At 34.8% G+C, this 21,094-nt stretch overlaps 1 protein-coding gene and 1 pseudogene across 2 annotated transcripts in view; both read right to left on the bottom strand.

Annotated features, from left to right (window-relative positions):
* GSK3B (glycogen synthase kinase 3 beta) overlaps window positions 1-21,094 on the bottom strand; it is a 202,860-nt gene that overhangs the window by 75,923 nt on the left and 105,843 nt on the right. For both annotated transcript variants that reach the window (XM_041752871.1, XM_041752879.1), the window contains exons 4-5: window positions 9,061-9,171; window positions 690-820 (exon numbers count right to left, since the gene is read on the bottom strand). In XM_041752871.1, coding sequence (XP_041608805.1) covers window positions 690-820; window positions 9,061-9,171 — 242 coding nt within the window. The remainder of the gene's footprint in view (window positions 1-689; window positions 821-9,060; window positions 9,172-21,094) is intronic.
* LOC121489647 lies at window positions 11,232-11,877 on the bottom strand (annotated as a pseudogene).

Below are 21,094 nucleotides of genomic sequence, written 5' to 3'. Positions count from 1 at the left end.
CGCCAAACCGCTGCGCCACCCAGGGATCCCAATAATCATATATCTATATACATGTGGCTATACTATGTTTTTAAAATATTTCTTAGACATCATTCCTTTTATTTTATTGACATTGCTCCTTTTAATTTCATAGAGAGCTAGCTCATTCTTTTTTACAGTTGCATGTATTACATTATATGCATATAATATATTTATCTGGTCATTTTCCTACTGACATTTACAAACAATGTTATGATAAAAATCCCTGTATACACACTATTTTAAAGTATTTCAGGTAGCCCAGGTGGCTCAGTGGTTTAGTGTCGCCTTCAGCCGGGGGCGTGATCCTGGAGGCTCTGGGATCAAGTCCCATGTCAGGCTCTATGCAGGGAGCCCAATGTGGGACTCCGTCCCAGGGCTCTAGGACCACGCCCTGAGCCGAAGGCAGGTGCTCAACCACGGAGCCACCCAGGACCCCAATTTTAAAGTATTTCTAAGGGAATAATTCCTACCGAATTATTATAGATAAAAGACTATACACATTTACAATTCTGACAAAATTTGCCAAACTACTCTCACAAGAATCTGTAACTAGTGCATACTCCTTGAATAAGGACTATGGTATTTTTAGACTGATACTGTAAAAGGCATATAGTTTTTTAAAAGTATATGGGGTGGGAGGAGTGGAAAAAAAAAGAGAGCTGGCTTACCTTCCAAAGTCACAGAGTTTTAAGACAGCTGTATCAGGATCCAACAAGAGGTTCTGTGGTTTAATATCCCGATGACATATTCCAAAGGAATGGATATAGGCTAAACTTCGGAACAGCTGATACATATACAACTAGAAAAAACAGTAAAAATTAATCGAAGACAATCCTCCTAAGAATTTCATGTCATTTCTATATTAGCTAATTAAAGCTCAATTATGTTATATTTGCACCATTCTTTAATAATTTAAAAAAGGAAATGCCACAATGTGCTCTATAATTTTTTATTTTACTGATATCTTACCTCAAGACTCCTAAGATGGGCTTTATAAAAAAATACAAATGGTAAACCCAGAAAAGTATTCTAGATGTGACTAATATAACAATATTTAGATCAGAAGCCAAGTCTTCTGTTTAAGTTCATTATTCTTTATAAGTATGTATAATTTCATCTTTAGAAAAACATTTTTCTGAGATGTCAACCCTAGAGGTTATAGATACAAGGGACTGAGAAAACTCAAATGTGAACTGAGAAAAATCTATTATCAATGATCAAGACATCGGTAATTCTGTTACTAGCATATACCACTCTTCCTGTATTATCCTTCAGAAATAAGTAGACTTTAAAATGCTATTTAAAAATACATCTTTGCTGATTATTGACATCAAATTAAAGGAATATTATATTTCAATTCTCTTACAAAAACAAATACATTGAGAAACTGAGTTGGAATGGAAGAGACTTAAGACTTTTAGGTAGGGTAGAGGACTCTATGAGGAAAGTGAGATATCTTATATCTGTTTATTCCAAGGCTGGTGATTAAATTTTTCTGACTACTCACCTTCTGATCTCTACCTCAAAGTTATAATCATGAAAAGAATTTTTGAAGTGATTCAAATCAAGGATACCAGTATCTTGGTTAAAACCACAACAACAACAACAATAACAACAAAGACAGTAAAAGGTCAGAAAAAGTACTGATAGAAGGCACCACCTTTCAAAGGATACTGGTAAGACTTAATAGTTTCTTGAAGTTAACATGAGGCGTACTTCCCTTAAAATGGGCATTGATAAAAACTAAGACAAGTGAATTTCAGTATATCCTTAATGTTATACTGAACTAAAGCTGGAAAAGTTTGAGCCTTTTTAAAAATGAAGCATGATATAAAATGTATAATTGAGATAATAGATAAGTCAGCATTTTATCCCCAAAGTTAGAATTAAGGGAGTTAGGTATCCATATAACCCTTTAAAAGTTCCTTATTCTATCATGGTATTATTGTCCACAGAATCCATCTCCAAGTCCTAAAGCTTACTCTCAGAGTTCTAAAAGTTTAATCTACTACCATTAAAAAAATGAGCTCCAATAAGAAACTGAGCTCACAGGCATTAATTTACTAATTAATTAATTAATTAATTTTAGATTGTACTAATTCTATGTCAGGGCGCTAATGTCTTGGTCAGCAATAATCAGTGGGAAAAAAATGTTTTCTTTGTCAAAAATGCTTAAGAGCTTAAATGAGGTTACAGTGTCTTTTTACCACATTCATTCTTCTGAAAGATCTAGTTTATATCCATTCTCCTCATGTTATCTTTCAAAAAAATAAAGAAGAAATATGCAATTTCATATTTATTTTGTTTCCGACTCTGGAAAAGTATATTTACAGGAAAATGGAGGCTTTCTTTACTATAAAGATAGCAATAACAATAACAAGAAAAATAACTTATCACATGCCAGACACTATTTTAAGTGTTTTGCATGTATTTTCATTTAATCTTTATGTAATCAGTATTACTATTTATTTTACATATAAAGTACTGGAGCACAAAGATTAAGAAATTTACCCAAATCAGATACTAAATATTCTACAGTGGCTTTGGCAAGTATGCCTCCTTAATAATGATTCCTGTATTTTATCATATTTTTTTCTATTAAAAGTGTAAAAATGCAATAACCATTAAATAGCTTGATCATTCAGGAGGAACTAGAATGATAAACTCTTAGAAACTCAAGAGATATTTAGCACACTTTGAAATTTAAGATTTATTTATTATGTATAAACCAACCCTGTTTTACCCTTTTATTTAATTCTTGCAATCACTCTGTGAGATGCACACTTATCATTTTTATAGGTATGGTAACAGAAGCCCAATAAACAGTTTGATTAGTTATAAAGTTACCAAATCTAACTCAAGTCCAATGTCCTTTCTCCTCTTTGCTACAAACTTGTTTAAAAACAAATAAAGAGCAACAATTTTGTTTATGATTCACTAAAATGGTGTTAGCTTTCTTGTGTACTCAGACCATGTCCTCAAACACGTTTTTTTTTTTCAAGTTAAAATAATAATTCAAGTTCACAATGATGATTTTCCTGGCATCTGTTTCAGACTTGAATTTTAAAGCCTACTTAGTTATAAAAGATGCTCATCATAAAGCAAAGGTACTCAAAAACTCTTTTTTAAAAAGATTTTATTTTATTGATTTTTTTGAGAGTGAAAGAAAGCATGAGCAGGCTCCCTGCTCAGCAGGGAACTGGTGTGGGGATCCATCCCAAGGACTCTGGGATCATGACCAGCCAAAGACAGATGCTGAACCTACTGAGCCACCCAGGTGTCCCAAAACCTTTTTAACTTTATATTAACCATCATCAACTATAAAGTGACCTGTACTATAAAAACTGAAGAAAGGGGCAGCCCTGGTGGCTCTGCGGTTTAGTGCCACCTTCAGTCCAGGGTGGGATCCTGGAGACTGGGGATTGAGTCCCATGTCAGGCTCCCTGCATGGAGCCTGATTTTCCTTCTGCCTGTGTCTCTGCCTCTCTCTCTCTCTGTATCTCTCATGAATAAATAAAATCTTAAAAAAAAAATGAAGAAAGATTTGAAGCAATAATATAATATACTCAACTCCCCCCAGAAAAAGTAAAAAAGTGGAAATCAAATAATTACAAAGGACTATAGCTTCCATTTTGGTGACATGTATGCTAAACAAGTTCTTATTAGATGGTGGATCCATGAAGGCAAGAGTTATATGTGTTTATTGCTTTTACTTCCAACTCCCAATCTAATATTTTTCACAAAAATAGTTTTTACAAAAGTAGGTAGAATAAGTGAATGAGAGCAACTTATCAATTTCAGACAATCATTTTTTATCTTTTTTAGATTCGGAAAACATAAAAATAGATTTGTGTCCTAAAATAACAATGTTCACGGCCAATAGCTCAGACTTGTAGGGGCTGTGATTATGCAAAAGAACCATCCTTTTTCCACAAGGGGGAAAAGTGTCAGATCTTTCTTTATATGCCCACTTTAATAAGCATAATAATCTTTATTCTTTTTTAAAATACAATGCCAGAGATCTCATCCAAATACATGTTGTCAAAAACACAAACAACACGGATGGCTTGCTGGCTCAGTTGGTTAAGGGTCTGCCTTCAGCACAGGTCATCATCTCAGGGTCCTGGGATCAAGCCCTGCACTCAGCACAGAGCCTATTTGAGATTTTCTCCCTCTCCCTCTGCTCCTTCCTCCCTGCTCATGCTCTGTCTCTCTCTGAATAAATAAAATCTTTAAAACAAAACAAAACAAAAAACCCACAGAAAACACAAGGTTTTTCACTACATTGTTTGTAATAGCAAAAACAAAAACAAACACCTGAAGGGAAAATACAACATTAATAGGTGACCAGCTGAATAAATTAGGATACAGCCATATAATACACTAATGGGAAGCTCTAAAAATGGTCAAATAGCTATGTCTGTCTGTCTATATAGAGTGATCACCAGAATATATTTTTAACTTAGTATGTATGATAGAGGAAATGTACATTTGATGTAACTATTCACATAACAAGGAGGTGGAGGAATAATTATATATATTTGCTTATTTTTAAAATGGTAGGACTATAAAAAATTTAAATATTTAACTGAGGGAGAGAAGGAATAGTGTAGAAGGAACAGCTACAAAAGCTAAACTTATTTGACTCTATGTATATACCCTGTTTTATAGATTTTATTTTGGAACTATGTAAATATGTTATATTAATGTGACATAAAACTTAAAGTAAAAGTAATTAAATTTTTTTTCTGAGGGGGGATGGTAGGGTCAGAGGAAAAGGGAGAGAGAGAATCTTAAGCAGGCGCCATGCCCAGCAGGGAGCTTGGTGTGGGCCTTAATATCACAACCCTGAGATCATTACCTGAGTCAAAATCAAGAGTCAGACACTTAACTAAGCCACTCAAGCACCTCATGAATTAAAAATTTTTAAATGCAATCTATATTAAAAGTAATATGAAATAAAGCTTAATGAGGCATAATCACACAGATTTAATGCTTAAGAGAGAAATTTTACTGTTTACATCTAATAAAATATACCATGGGAATAAAAAGAAATGAGATGCCTGGGTGGCTCAGCTGTTGAGCGTCTGCCTTCGACTCAGGGTGTGATCATGGAGTTCTGGGATTGAGTCCCACATTGGGCTCCTGTAGGGAGCCTGCTTCTCCCTCTGCCTATGCCCCCGCCTCTCTCTGTCTCTCATGAATAAGTAAATAAATATTTTAAAAAATGCAAAGAGAGCTTAAATTACTTTCACTTGGTGGTGGTACTGTCAGTATTATTATTCTATGACTACTGTATATAGAGTGTAGGACAAAACAAGTAATTATACTATCACTGAAAAATGGAATTTTTAGTGTAAGAAAAAGGAAATACAGATGTTAGATTGTTAAGCCCCCAATACTTAATGAGCAATGTTGATATATATTAATATTTGAGATAAAAAGATGTATTTTATCTTTGAAAAGATTATCTATGTATTTTCTAGATCTGTCCACAAAAAGAACCCAGAAAGAGTAACCAACTCCGTAGCAATTAACATTCTTAACATCCAGACTGTGGTCTCTAAATATTATTTCTCACTAAAAGAATAAGGTCTCCCTGAAGAAAAGGCTGATTCCAAGTCTGGGGAAGAAATGTGTAAGATGAACCTAGAATATTACCATGCTAGAAAGAGAAGAAGCTACGATCAAAGATTATTGAGACTCATGCAAGAAGTTTTAAAACAAACATAAAATAACAAATGAATACCTCTTCGGGCACTCTGGAGTATGCTATGAAACCAACTAATTATTATAAATTTTGGTAAATAAAGGGATATAATCAAATATATATCCTGAATTTTTTATATAAACTGTACCTTAGGGTAATCAAATAGTTGACATGGGAAACTAGGTCAGCTTATAACCTTTTTTGCTGTTGTTGTTAATAATTTTATTTATTTGAGAAAGAGAGAAAGAGAGAGAGAGAGAGAGAGAGACTCAGTGGGGAGAGGAGCAAAGGGGAAGAAATCTCAAGCAAGCAGACTATGCACTGAGTGCAGAGCCTGATGCAGGGTGGATCCAAAGACCCTAAGATCAGAACCTGAGCTGAAACCAAGAATTGGATGCTCAACCAACTAGATCACCCAGGCATCCCCCAGCTTATAAATTAAGAAGGAATAGTAATATTTTGTAACCCTTGATAAATTAATGGATTTAAGGCAATGATCAATGGTTACAAGCACTACAAAAAGACGGGACATTATGCTCTTCCTTAGGAAAGCTCTCAACAATACATAAGAAGTAGTCTTGAATTTTACAAAAACGTATCTAATCACCAATTTGCAGGAAATACAGAAGACAAAGGAACACATTAATACTACAGTAATCCAATCGGCAAAATTCAGACCAAGAAACTGCAGGTCAACTGATCCAGTTTTTTTAATACCAAAATTTAAGAGAGAATGAATGTATAAATTAAAATAAACATTGACATATATCAACCAATTATAATATATGGACCTTACTTAGATTCCATTTCTGATGAAGAAACTTAAAAGCATATGTATACAACATATTGGGAATAAACACAGTAGTTAGATATTTAATGATATTAATGATTTCCTATTTATTTGTACAGATAAAGACAATGGTGTTATAACTAAACTTTTAAAAAGAAAGTCCCCATTTTTTATACATATATACTAAAAATAGTTACAGATAAAAATAATAATATCTGTGATTTGCTTCAAAATAAAGTAAATGGAGGAGTAGAGAGTGATACAGATGAAACAAGAATAGCCATGAGGGATGTCTGAATGGCTCAGTGGTTGAGTGTCTGCCTTCGGCTCAGGTAATGGTCCCAGTCAGGGGATTGAGTCCAGCATTGGGCTTCCTGCAGGGAACCTGCTTCTCCCTCTGCCTATGTCTCTGTCTCTCTGTGCGTGTCTCTCATGAATAAATAAAATATTTTTCTTTTTTTAAAAGGTAGCCATGAAATGATCACTGTAGAAACTGTATAATGAGTATTTGCGGGTTCATTATTCCATTTTCTCTTTTATTTCTATTTGAATCTTCAATAATAAAAACAAATGTTTAGAATGACCAAAGAAAAGATCCTGAAATAAGTGAAATTTTTGTAGATCCAGGAAAAGAAAGTTATTTGGCACATTTTATGTTAAGTGGTGGGAAAATAGGTATTGGCTTTGCTACGGAGCAATACATGTCTGCTAGGAGGTACGTAAATGTGGAGTGTTGATTTAACAGAGCTATTCTCTCTTGGGAACTCTACCAATTCAAAAGAATATAATCTATCTATTTTCATGATATTGCATTTTTTCTTGTTTTATAGTTATTCGTGTAGTCTTTTTTCTCCTTATTAGAGGAGGAATAAAATATTTTATTAAGCTTCACATTATTGTGCAATCATTTAGCATTTGTTTGCTATATAGAGTTGAAACAAAAACTGGTCTAACCATTGTGCATCTCTTATTAAATGTTCACATGTCATTTTTTAAATCTAGTGTTAAGATCTTCTCTTACTTTCTCATATGTTAAGTCCACGTTACAAACCAGCAATGTTATATTGTGAGAAGGAAAGAAATGAGTACAATTTACCAACACAGAAGCTAAGTAGAAAATGGATCAGTAACTGTCCAAAAGCACTTAACAAAGCAGCAAAGTTGGATCTAAAAACTAGGTCTTTAGGAACTAAACCTAGGACTTTTCTGCTTCATAAATCTATTGCCATTCTAAACTGAGAACTTCAAAGATTACTCTATAGAGATTTCCAAGGGATATTCTTTTTTTTTTTTTTTTTAAGATTTTACTTATTCATGAGAGACACACACAGCAAGGTAGAGACATAGGCAGAGGGAGAAGCAGGCTCCTTGTGGGGAGACTGATGCAGGACTTGATCCCAGGACCCCGGGATCATGACCTGAGCTAAAGACAGACAGATGTTCAACCACTGAGCCACCCAGGTACCTATCAAGGGATATTTTATTGTGCAGGTTATCTTGAATAGGACACTGCTATCCTACAACTAGAATAAAGTACTAACATAAATTTGCAGTACAAAAACTGTGTCTTTTAGTTCCTACTATCATCAATTTACCCACAACCTCAACCAAGTTTCATAGGTCCAAATAAAATTATATTGGAATCAGATTTTTAAATTCCTAGCACTGAATTCAATAGGAATCCTGACTCCTTGTTATAATTATCTAGCTACCAAATTCCTGCTTTGGTACCCATTTTATCACTATAAACTTTAAAATTCTAACTATTAAGTAAAATTCAATACTTAATCTTAAAACATTCAGAGTCAATGTCATTTTATTTTCTAGAGTCATTTCTATAAAGGATAAAATGCAAGAAATTATATTTAGATAACTAGACTTTGAAACTTAACTCCTAGTTAATTTTCACAACGTCAATGGTTAAAAACTAATAATCTGTCAACCACACTTTGACAAATTTTTTTAAAGATCTGAACAATCTAATAGTAATAATAATGATGATAATAATGTTTATAATCAGCAATCACAACTTTAATCAGAATTATTCTGGATAAATTCCTAGTCACTCTGTCAGGAGTTCTTTCACAGAAGATGACATTAGGTAGTAAAAAAAAAAATAACACCTTCATAGAGTCTGTACATACTTAAAATTACAGAATGTTTAAATTTTAGCTACAGTTACAATGTATCTACAAATGGCAATATAATGTTTAATCTGATTATATATATTTTTTATAATGTTATATGATCTACCACATGAAAAGGTGCTATGGTCAGCAAAATTAAAATGCATTACATGTCTGTGAAAAAATTTACTTGTCAGAAAGGTATCTGAATACATGAGTTATGAAAGTTTAAAAGGTGAAGGTTTCACACTTTAAAATTATACAAGAATTTAATGAAGCTTTAGCAATATCTACTTTTGCAGCTCTCCCCCCCTTGGTATTATATGCAATAATACAGTTAAAACATATCTAATACTCTCCTTGGTTCATATTAAATACTTTTTAATATGGGAAATTGTTCCATTTTTACATACCTTGACATAGATCACAGGGAGCGTCTGTTTGGCTCGACTATAGTGTCTGGCAACTCTGTATACTGTTTCCGGAACATAGTCCAGCACCAGATTAAGATAGACCTCATCTTTCTGAAAGAGTTTATTGAAAAGAAAGAGAAAAAAAAATTAGAAGCTAGTCTTTTAAATATTCAGAGTAAAATCTCTATATATTCACTTATTCCGATTTTTTTCACTTACTCAGATTTTTAAGAAAAGATACATGCATTCAATTTTAATTATATAAAAGTCATTCAGAATAAAACCATAATTGTAAAAACACATCTACCGCACCTTTTTACTAATAATTTCATGGAAAAAAACAGCCATTTCAATTCTGTTAAGATTCCCAATTATATTTAAACTATTATTTTGGTAATAAGATTTTCGAGGAATTACCTGTCACAAAATTTCATATTTTCTAGTCTGTGAATCAGTGCCCTCATATCCTATCAGGAAAGCTGTCGTGGTAGCAGAGTGAGTACTGAATTGAGAGCTAGATTCCGGCCCTTGCTCTGCTGCTAACTAATATATGCAAGTCACTTAATCTCTCTAGGCTTCAGTTCCTTCAACTAGAATATGAAAATTTGTATTAGATGTTCTTCAAAATTTCTCTAACCCTACAAAAAAGATTATCTGATGGTCTATAATTAATAGAATAACCACCTGTTTTCTACAAGTAACTGAAAGAAAAAGAATAATTTGTAAGGCAGCAAGTTACCATACTCACAAGTTTATTGCAGGTCATATGTTTAAACATCCTTTCTCAGCAGCCTAAAGACACCAATCCAAGATCAGTGGAGAGAAAGAAGGGAATTCCAGCTAAGTACCAAGTAGGAAAGAGAAACAGAGTGCTATCCTTACTCTGTTCTTGTGAATAATATCTGATAGGTAAACTGAGCAGAAAACAAAGTTGAGAACCACTATGTTCAAGTCTAGAATTGGCTACTAAAGGGAAAAATCTGTAGGTAAACAAACTTTCACCATCTTTCCAATTTGAAATCATGTTACCTACCAAAATGAAGTGAAGAATTTCAATTTTCAGCATTTATTGAGCAGTTTCTATATGTCAGTAGCCACTGCAGAGGAAGTAAAGGTGGAGGTATAAAAGAGATGACATCTAAATTGAGTATGAAAGGAGCATTAACGGCATAGAGAAATTATATTCAAGATGTGGCGTCAATGAATACAGCAGAGCTCAGGAAACGATTTAGTGAGACAACATACCATTGATTCTACTACCTTTTCATTATCCCTCACTCTTCCATGTTCTACTCTCTTCTCTCCATATCCAGCTTCAAATTTCATGGTCTACCATTATCCTTACTCTCTAACACTGAGGTCGGAAACAACTAGCAAAGGCCTGCTGCCTGTTCTTATAAATAAAGTTTTATAGGAACATAGCAATGCTCATCCACATAAATATTGTCTATGGCTGCTTTGGGGCTACAACAGCAGAGCTGAGTAGTTATAACTGAGACCACAGCCTGCAAAACCAAAAATATTTACTATCTGGCCCTTTAAGAAAAAGTGTGCCAATTTTGCTCTAGCATAGAGCCTTCTGTCATATCCATTTGGTAAACCACAACCCTGGTTAAATACAGCTGCCCACTCATTCCATGCCAATACCCAAATTGTTGAACATGGCTACAAAGAAACCTAAAACTGTGCTGCTTGGTTTCACATGAAATTCAACATCAAGGAATTCAATTGGCCCAGCAATCATATATTTGCCTAGTCCATTCACTTTTTCAAAGTACTTGATTTCTTCTTTCACTTCAACCTCCAAATACCTGTCTTCCCATCCTCACCCTCAGCTGATGACCTTGCTTGCACGACTACTTATGCCCACCTACAGCATCTAACCCCATATGCTCCTCCTTTCTTTCCCTAAGATAAAGTGACTAAGCTCCTTTTTAAGGTAAACTCTGCTACATGTAAAAAAACCACACACACACACACAAAATAAAAATAAACACAAAGCAAAAACAAACAAAAAACAAAAAAAACCCCAAAAAACTATTCTGCTATTCCTAATCACAATCAGTGCTTCAGTAATTTTCCTCTCTCTCTCCATTAATTCTTCTCTCTCTGTGGGAGCATTACAAACTCCCTGCTATTTCTCCCATTGTTAAAAAGAAAACTTTTTTTTTGGTAGTTTTATGGTTTTATTAACACAAATATGACACGCACATAAGCTGTCTATTCATTTTCTTCGCTACGCAGCCTGGCATTGGGATTGGTGGCCCTGATGGCCAGCTCTTTCCACAATGGCTTTGCGGTTCGTGGAGGGATACATTGTGAGCAATCTCTGCACAATGAGATTTGTTGCACATCAGCTGCACTTCAAGCTCCTTGACGTTTGGACTAGGAACTTCCGGAAGCCACTGGGCAGCATGTGCTTTGTTTTCTTGTTGCTCCTGTAACCAATGTTGGGCATCAAGATCTGGCCCTTGAATCTTCTGCGTACCCTATTGTCAATGCCTCCGGGTTTCTGCAAGTTGCGCTTAATTTTGACATATCGGTCTGACTGGTGCCGGATGAACTTCTTGGTCCTCTTTTTAACAATCTTGGGCTTCACCAGAGGTCTGAGGGCAGCCATGATGCCCAGCAATCGATGGCTGCCACCTCCGCAGGCGGCGCCGAGGAAGAGCAGAAAACTCTTTCTAATGTGCTAATTATCACCATATTTTCTGGCCTCCTTATCAGTAAAATTCTTCCAGAGAGATGTCTAAACTGGTATTCTCCAATACCAGTCTCTTCTCATTTTCTCCGAAACTCACTCCAACAGGACTTCATCACCACTGCTCCACCAGAATTGTTCCTTAAGATCAGTAATTTCCTTGTTGCTGAATCCAATGCCAGTTTTCAGTCATCATCTTATCTTTCCTTTCTACTTGACTTAGCACTATTATTTAACATAGTTGGATCATGTTCCCTTCTTTTGAATATTTGCTTTACTTGGATTCTAAAACACAATACTCTTCTGATTTTCATCTTACTTAAAGATCACTCTTCTTGCTCTCCATTTCCTTTCTCTCTTAAGAAATGGAGGATTTCAGGGCTCAGTCAGGTCTCTGTTCTTTATGTAAGCTCATTCATGTGATGATCTCATCCAGTCCGATACTACTCTATACTGATGACTCCTAAATTCATATATATGCTGGACCTCTGCTTTTAACTCCAGACTAGTATGTCAATCTGTGTACTTGACATTGCTCAGGCTAAAAACCTGAGAATTACCATTAATTCCCGACCCCCTCTTTCTCTCACACATATACATACACCAAAAAAAGTATTAATGGTTCTATCTTTAAAATTTATTTAGGATCCAACCACTTCTTACCATTGTCACTGCTACAATCCTGTCTGAACCACTATCACTTCACCTGGATTGTTGCAATACCCTCCTAAATGGTATCCCAGCTTTCATCTTTACATCTTTAGTCTAATATCAACAAAACAAAAGTTAGATTGTAGCTCTTCCACTCCACCTCATTAAGATTTATTCTCTTAAGTGGTCTACAAGGTCCTCCACACATACATACTTATTTCCCTGTCCTCTACTCTACTGTTGCTCTGTTGCTTGCTCACCTCTACTGACTATAACTTCCTGCTATTTCTTGAACACGTATGGCAGGCTTTTACATGCAGGGCCTCTATACTGATCACTGCTTCAGCCTGGAATATTTTCTCCCAGATATACATACTGGCACTTGCCTCAACTCCCTCAAATCTTTGCTAAAATGTTACTGTTACTGAGTGGCTTTCCCCAATTTTTCCACCTCATACTCCTACCTACTTTCCCTACTTTATTTTTCCCCATGATACTTATCATTTTCTAACCACATAGTTTATTTACTCTGTATTGTTTGCTTCCCCCTCAACTAGACTAAGTTCAATGAGAGATGAGATTTTTGTCTGTTTTGTTCACCACTCTTCTCCACCTGACATATAGTAGGTACTCAAGAAATATTTGTTGAATAAATTAAGCTCAAAAGCAACAAACATCATTTAAGTATTACGATGACAGTCTTATAGGTCTGCTTTAACTAAAACAGCACTAAGAAAAGTGGGTATGGAGAGGGGAGAATTTCAGAAGGTGAGAGTGAAAGCAGTGTGAGCATTTAGAAACCTCCTACAAGTATCCAAGACCTACATCAGGGCCTAGGCAGTAAGGACTGAAAGAAAAAAAAGGAAGGATGGAAGCGGCAAGTATATTGGCTACATAAACATGAGAGTAATAGAGAATCTGAGAAGCAAAGAAGTTGGAATTAATTAAACAAGTCTCTAAACGTGAGTGACAAGGCAGATAACGAAACAGGGAAAGCAAAAAGAGGAAAAGGGTGTGAGGGGAAAAGTTATGACTTACTTAATGGATCATGGATCTCTAAACATTTAGGCGGCTACATTCCACAGGTAGCTGGAAAAGCTCTGTTCAAGTCAAAACTCAGGAAAAAAGAATGGAGTATGTCTAGAGATCTAGACAACAGCTAAAACTATGAAAACAGCCTCACTCACCCAAGAAGAGTGTGTACAGTAAGAGAGTGAGAAGAGACTGGGTGTGGAATACTGAAAAATGCCAATCTCAAGAAGCAGATTACATTAGGGGATAACTTTGTAAAGATAAAGACTAAGAAACAGAACTAAGAGGCATGAAAAAGCAAAGAAATTTCAATAATGATAAAATGTAGGACAGCGAAGTGTTTCATCAGCAGGAGGGATAAGGACTGAGAAGGCTGTAAGATCTGACTCAGTGATACAGTGACAGTCCTGGAAAGGACAGTTTCAGACCATGGTTCCAGTAGCAACCAACCTACAATGAGATCAAGAGTGAGCAGATGGCAGGTGAGGAATTGGAGGCAGCAAATTAAGTTTGCTCTTCAAAATCCCTAATGGTGAAAAGTGAAAAGAAAGCTGGGAGCTGATAACTTGGGGAGACCTAAAATCGAAGAGAGATTGTACAGAAATTGATGTGCTCTTCATTTGTATCTTTTAAATGTCTAAAAGAGATCCAAATTTATTTGTAGGCTGAGTTTAGGATAAGGATGGAATAAAGTGATTAGAAAGATAAGAAAAGGGATAACTGATAAAGCAATATTCTAGAACATCATGAGAAAAGAGAAATAAGAACAGAGTGCTATACAGAGCAATTAAAAGGCAAAGTTAACATTAGTCACACAAAGCACAGAAGGCCAAATTCTGCTAGTACAAGTTCTGTGACCACAAGCAAGTTACTTCTTTCAGTCTGTTTCCTGTAAAATCATGCTGATGATGGCATTTACTTTAAAAAGATTGTCTTGAAATTATAAGAAATAATCTATAAAAAGCTCCATATTACTTGGGAAATTATAAAGATTCAAATTTTCACTACTGTCATCTTTAGAAAGAAATGATACCACATTTTTCTTCCTGTACATATAAACTAAACGATTAGGTTAGAAAGAATCATAAGTAAAATAAGTGTATGTCTGATGACCTTCCTTGTAAAATAAGAAATGAGGTCATATGTAGAACTAAAGGCAGCAAAAATAATGCTGCAGGCTAAGAGAAGAAAATTTCAGAGATCGAGATTTAGACAAGAAGTTCTAAGTGAAGATAAGGTCTAATAAAAGGAATACATAAATAGAATACCAAATTGGTACTGAAGTAATGTGTACAAACAACTGAAGGAATGGTGAGTCTTGGGTTTCAGAAAGATCAGTAACACAGATGTAATAAATCATTTAACAAAGTTAATCACAATATGTTTATGAATGACCTAAAGATGTGTATAGTGCTGTGTTACAATATTTTCATAAATGATTTCATATATTAGGGGTTGCAAAAGCAAATGCCTTCAATGACTAAGGAACAAATGTAAATGTGCGAAGCTAAAATGTGTAATGCAGTAAGGGGTAGTGGTTGATAAATCAGATTAGTACTAAATGTAACTAAAAGCATCACAATTCATAAAAATATTAACAGAAGGGCTAGCCAAATAAAACACATCAGGGGATGAACCTGGTAGTCAGCTGACAATTTCTGATTTTAACATAACTACCAAAGATTGACACAAACCTATGAATGGCTTAAAATGGAAGACCAAATGAGAATTTAAAGAATTCTAATAGTATGGAAAGCTAAGCCAAACCTACAATATAATATAAAACCCTATGATTAAACTCAAAGTATCTATTTATTATGTAGAATGACAGATAAGACTTGACAGTAACTCAGCTGGAAAATAAATGAGAGGTGTAACTGAAGAGAACTCAGAAGACAATCAACATTGAGATGCAGTTAATGAAAAACTTAACGCAATATTAGGTTACAGCTAAAGTATTGTGTTCAGATCAGTAAAGGTAATTCTGGTCTGCACAGTTCAGGCTTCATTTGACATACTGAAGATACCCATTTTTAGGCAATGTATTTTATTCATAATATTGACAACATAGAATACATCAAAGGAAGGTTAAAGAAACCATGTCTGTCATAGGCTGAATATTCTAATCTACTACCCTATAAGAAAATGGGAGCCTAAATTATAGACTACTACTTTGCAGATTAACATGAACTTATCTTTTGCTCATATATTCACTCAATTACCAAAAACTTACAATTTCTTTAGAACCATACAGGAGGTCTATCCATTTTGTAGGTACAGTATAAATGATCATATGCATTTAAAAACTGGGAACCGGGATCCCTGGGTGGCGCAGCGGTTTGGCCCCTGCCTTTGGCCCAGGGCGCGATCCTAGAGACCCGGGATCGAATCCCACGTCGGGCTCCCGGTGCATGGAGCCTGCTTCTCCCTCTGCCTGTGTCTCTGCCTCTCTCTCTCCCTGTGACTATCATAAATAAATAAAAATTAAAAAAATAAATAAATAAAAACTGGGAACCCTGGGTGGCACAGCAGTTTAGCGCCTGCCTTTGGCCCAGGGCGCGATCCTGGAGACCCGGGATCGAATCTCATGTTGGGCTCCCGGTGCGTGGAGCCTGCTTCTCCCTCTGCCTATGTCTCTGCCTCTCTCTCTCTCTCTCTCTCTCTCTCTTTCTATCATAAATAAATAAAAATTAAAAAAAAGTAAAAACTGCCATTTTGAGGACACCTGAGTGGTGCAGTCTGTTGAGCATCTCTTAGTTTTGGCTCAGGTCATGATCTCAATCATGAGATGAAGCTCCCGCATTGGGCTCTGTGCTCAGCTCAGAGTCCGCTCTCCCTCTGCCCCTCCCTCCCATGCTCTTTCTCTCTCAAATAAATAAATCTTCAAAAATATTTTTTTTTAAATTAAAACTGTCATTTTGAATATTTTCACTTTTTAAAAAGATTTATTTATTTGAAAGACGGCACACACGTGCGCATGCAGGATGAAAGGGCAGAGAGAAGAGTAGAGCAGGAGACTCCCCACTGAGCAGGGAGGCCAAAGCAGGGCCAATCCCAGGAACCCGAATACCTTCATTTTCTGAGACACTGAAGATATCTCATTATACTTTAAGGCACTATGAACTACCTTTCATTTCACTGTTCTATGTTTGTATTCAAATCAAATCTATTTAAAAAAATCTAAAGGGGTTCTAAGACTGGAAACCAAAACAACCGACTAATAAACTACCACTGATCTTGATTTGAAATAAATGGGCTCAACAATATCATGTTCTTTAAATGCTCCTGTTAAACTTATAATCATGTAAATTAAATAGCCACAGGAATAATAGAGGAGAGAGGGCCTATCACTAGGAAACATCATCAAGGTAGAGAAAATACTAACACTTTCACATTCCAAAGATAGTATTGTTTGGAGATATATGCAAAAAATAATTCATGGGACTAAGCATGCTAATATTTTGAGAAGGAAGAGGGACCAAGACTCAGCATTTCTATCACTTGTAATTTTCTGGAATATCCCACGTCTGCTGTTTTCTTAATGTAATCACTCTCTTTTAGGTTATTGGACAGAATATTTGAATACTCACAGATTAGCTTTAAGCTTAAAAAGCCAAATATAAAAATACAACATGTAAAAAGTATCACTTAGATGGAGATACCTGAAAACAGTCTACTCACATAATGAGAAAGTATTAATTTCAAAGAATAGGCTTCCAAAAAAAAACTGCTTCCAAAAAATTTGCTAAGGAATCATGCCAGAAATCCTTTAAAATGAATTTTGCCACAAAAAAAAAAAAAAAAAAAAAAAAAAAAAGGATCTTATTCAGAAATCTCCAAAGAAATTACATGATGTATGATTTAGGGAGTATTTCTCTCAGTGGTTCAGTTTTCCAAGTTATCACTTTTCTTAATAAACTACTCTCTGTTCATAACCACTCCTTTATAAACTCCATTCTAAAACCATTCATTCAGAAAGAAATTTAAATGACAAAATTTTGATCACGTCTAACAACAACTAAAACAAGAACCAGGTCAATTCCATCCTACATTTGTAAAACAGGTACTACTATGATGCCCTTATCCCCAGATGACTTTTGAGGTCAAGGAAACAAAATTACTTGAGGCTGCAGTTTTTAAATAGAATCATGCTATAACTCTAAAAATTTGATGAGATGTGAAGCAGCATATCACAGAATCCAGTAATAAGACATTCAATAAAGTATCATGATAGCCCAGGATTCTCCTCAGAATTGGGTTAGGGAACTAGGACTAGCAAAAAACCCCAACAAACAAACAAGAACTTGAAAATGGATGCCTTTTCTCCAACGTGTGCGCCAGGCTGGCTAAAAATGGTAATAACACTAACTGTACAGTGGGTATGGATTAGGAAATTAATGGAGTGAATAAACAAAATATATACAAGCATCTCTTTTGCTTGGGAGAAATGGAAGATGGGAATGGGGAATAGGAGACAGGCACTTGGCATTCAAGATTATGGTAAATTTCATCCTCATCTCATTCCATTAACATAAAATAAATAACAAAACTCTCAAAAGTTTTTTAAAAAACTATAAATCTACCAGATGAAAACATGTGTGTGTTTGCAATCTTAGAGGACAAAATATCTATAAGCTATTAAGGAAAATAATGCTAATTAGATTACATAAAAATGTAAAACTTCTATACTACTTTCTGAAAAAAACAACAAAACCAGAGCCTAATTTAAAAAATGACAACTTTTTTGTCTACCAAAAAACTATTAGAACTAAATCTAATGGGGATCCCTGGGTGGCACAGCGGTTTGGCACCTGCCTTGGCTCAGGGCGCGATCCTGGAGACCCGGGATCGGATCCCATGTTGGACTCCCAGTGCATGGAGCCTGCTTCTCCCTCTGCCTGTGTCTCTGCCTCTCTCTGTGTGACTATCATAAATAAATTAATTTTAAAAAAAAAGAACTAATCAATGAAGGACACCTGGGTGGCTCAGTGGTTGAGCATCTGCCTTCAGCTCAGGGCGTGATCTCAGGATCTGGGATTGAGTCCCACATTGGGCTCCTTGCAGGGAGCCTGCTTCTCTCTCTGCCTGTGTCTCTGACTCCCTCTCTCTCTGTGTCTCTCATGAATAAATAAATAAAATCTTAAAAAAAAAAAAACAAAAAACAACTACTCAATGAATTCCGTTAGTTGCAGGGTACAAAATTAATATATAGAAATCTGTTGCATTTCTATACACTAGTAATAAAATAACAGAAAGAGAAATTAAGAAAACAATCCCATTTATAATTATTTCAAGAAGAATAAAATACCTAGGAATAAATTTAACCAAGGAGGTAAAAGACCTGTACTCTGAAAACTATAAAACATTAAAAAAAGAAATTAAAGATGACGCCAACAAACGGAAAGAAACCATGCTCACGGACTGGAAGAACATTGTTAAAATGTCCACACTATCCAAAGCAATCTACAGATTCATTTCAAAGCCTATCAAAATTCCAAAGAAACTAGAAAAAAAAAACCCATAACTAGAAGAAATAATCCTAACATTTTTATGAAACCACAAAATATCCCAAATAGCCAAAGCAATCTTGATAAAGAAGAACAAAGCTGAATGTATCGCAATCCCAGATTTCAAACTATACTACAAAGCTATAATAAAACAGTACAGTACTAGTACAAAAATAAACAAATAGATCAATGTTTAGAAAACAGGGAGCCCAGAAATAAACCTACCTTTATATGGTCAATTAATCTATTATGAAGGAGGTGAGAATATACAATGGGGAAAAGACAATCTTTTTAATAAATGGTGCTAGGAAAACTGGACAAGCAAAAGAATGAAACTAGACCACTTTCTTACATAAACTATAAAACTCCTGAAAGAAAACACAGGCAGTACATTCCTGGACATCAGCCTTAGCAATATTTTTCTGGATCCATCTCCTTAGGCAAGGTCAATAATAGCAAAAATAAACAATTGAGACTACATCAAACTAAGAAGTTTTTACACAGTGAAGGAAACCATCAATGAAACAGCAAACTACAGAATGGGAGAAGATATTTGCAAGTGATGTATCTGAGAAGGAGTTAATATTCCAAATATGCAAAGAAATCATACAACAACTTAACACCAAAAAAACAAATAATGCAATTAAAGATAGGCATAAGACCTGAATAGACATTTTTCCAAAGAAAACATAGAGATGGCTTACAGGCACATGAAAAGATACTCAACATCACTAATTATCAGGGAAATGCAAATCAAAACAAAAATAAGCCATCACTTCACACCAGTTCAGTATCAAAAAGATAAGAAATAACAGTGTTGGCAAGGATGTGGAGAAAAAGGAATTCTCATGCACTGTTAGTGGGAATGTAAGCTGGTGCAACCACTGTAGAAAACAGCACGGAGATTCCTCAAAAATTAAAACTAGAACTGCCATACAATCCAGCAATTCTATTTCTGGGTATTTACCTGAAGAAAATGAAAACACAAATTTGAAAAGATATATGTACCCTTATGTTTATTGCAGCAGTATTTACTACAGTCAGGCTATGGAAGTAACCTAAGTGTCTTTCAGTAGATGAATGGTTTAAAAAGATGTGGTATATATACACAATGACATATTTCTCAGCCATAAAATAAATAATGAAATCTTGTTATTCATGACAACATGGATGGGCCTAGAGAGTATTATGCTAAGTGAAGTCGGTCAGACTGAGAAAGACAAATACTGTATGATTTCACCTAAATGTGGAATCTAAAAAACAAAAAACAAAACAGAAAAGGACTACTAAATACAGAAAACAAACTGATGGTTGTCAGAGGGGAGGGGAGTGGGGGACGAGTGAAATAGGTGTTAGGAGGTACAAACTTCAACTATAAAATAAGTAAGTCACAGGATGAAAAGTACAGCATAGGGAATATAGCCAATAATACTGTAATAACTTTGTATGGTGACAGGTATAGTGAGCATTTTGTAATGTATATAATTGTTGAATACTAAGTTTTATGCTGAAACTAAACATTGTCAAGTATAATTTTTAAAAATCTGACAATTTTGCAAAAATATTTCTGCTTACACATGACAAAGGATAGTTTTTGTTTAAAATGCAAACAGCTCATTAATTATGATCTAAGTCAATAAAACTAACAATCCAACAGAAAAAAAAATGTAAAGGGACATAAATAAATGGCCAATAATGGTCCTACCAATGGCTAATAAAAATTAAGATATGCAACCCCATTCATAATTAAAGATATATAATAAAAATAATAACGAATAATAATTGTTCATCCAACAAATTGGAAAAGAAAATTCAATCTGAGGAAACTAGGTTTTGGAATAGGGTCATGTCCAATATGCATGCACCATCATACACTTCTGAAAAAACCCAAACTCTTACAACCTTTATGAATAAGATTTGACTAAAAATTAGTGTTTTATTCATGATTTAAGATATTATGTAATCTCCATAGTAATCAAAAGAATATCTCTAAGAATATGAATCTGATAAAAATGATCATATATGTGGCATATTTACTTGATGTTTTAAATTAGTGTATGTTTTATAATGTATTAATACACTGGTACTAACTTATTGTGCTTACTTAAAATTTACTTACTGATGAAGTAAACAAAACAGAAGA

Source organism: Vulpes lagopus, chromosome 1, assembly GCF_018345385.1.
Source record: "Vulpes lagopus strain Blue_001 chromosome 1, ASM1834538v1, whole genome shotgun sequence".
In the NCBI taxonomy this organism is placed as follows: Eukaryota; Metazoa; Chordata; class Mammalia; order Carnivora; family Canidae; genus Vulpes; species Vulpes lagopus.
The sequence above is the reverse complement of the archived record's forward strand: the minus strand, read 5'-3'. Positions and strand labels throughout refer to the sequence as shown.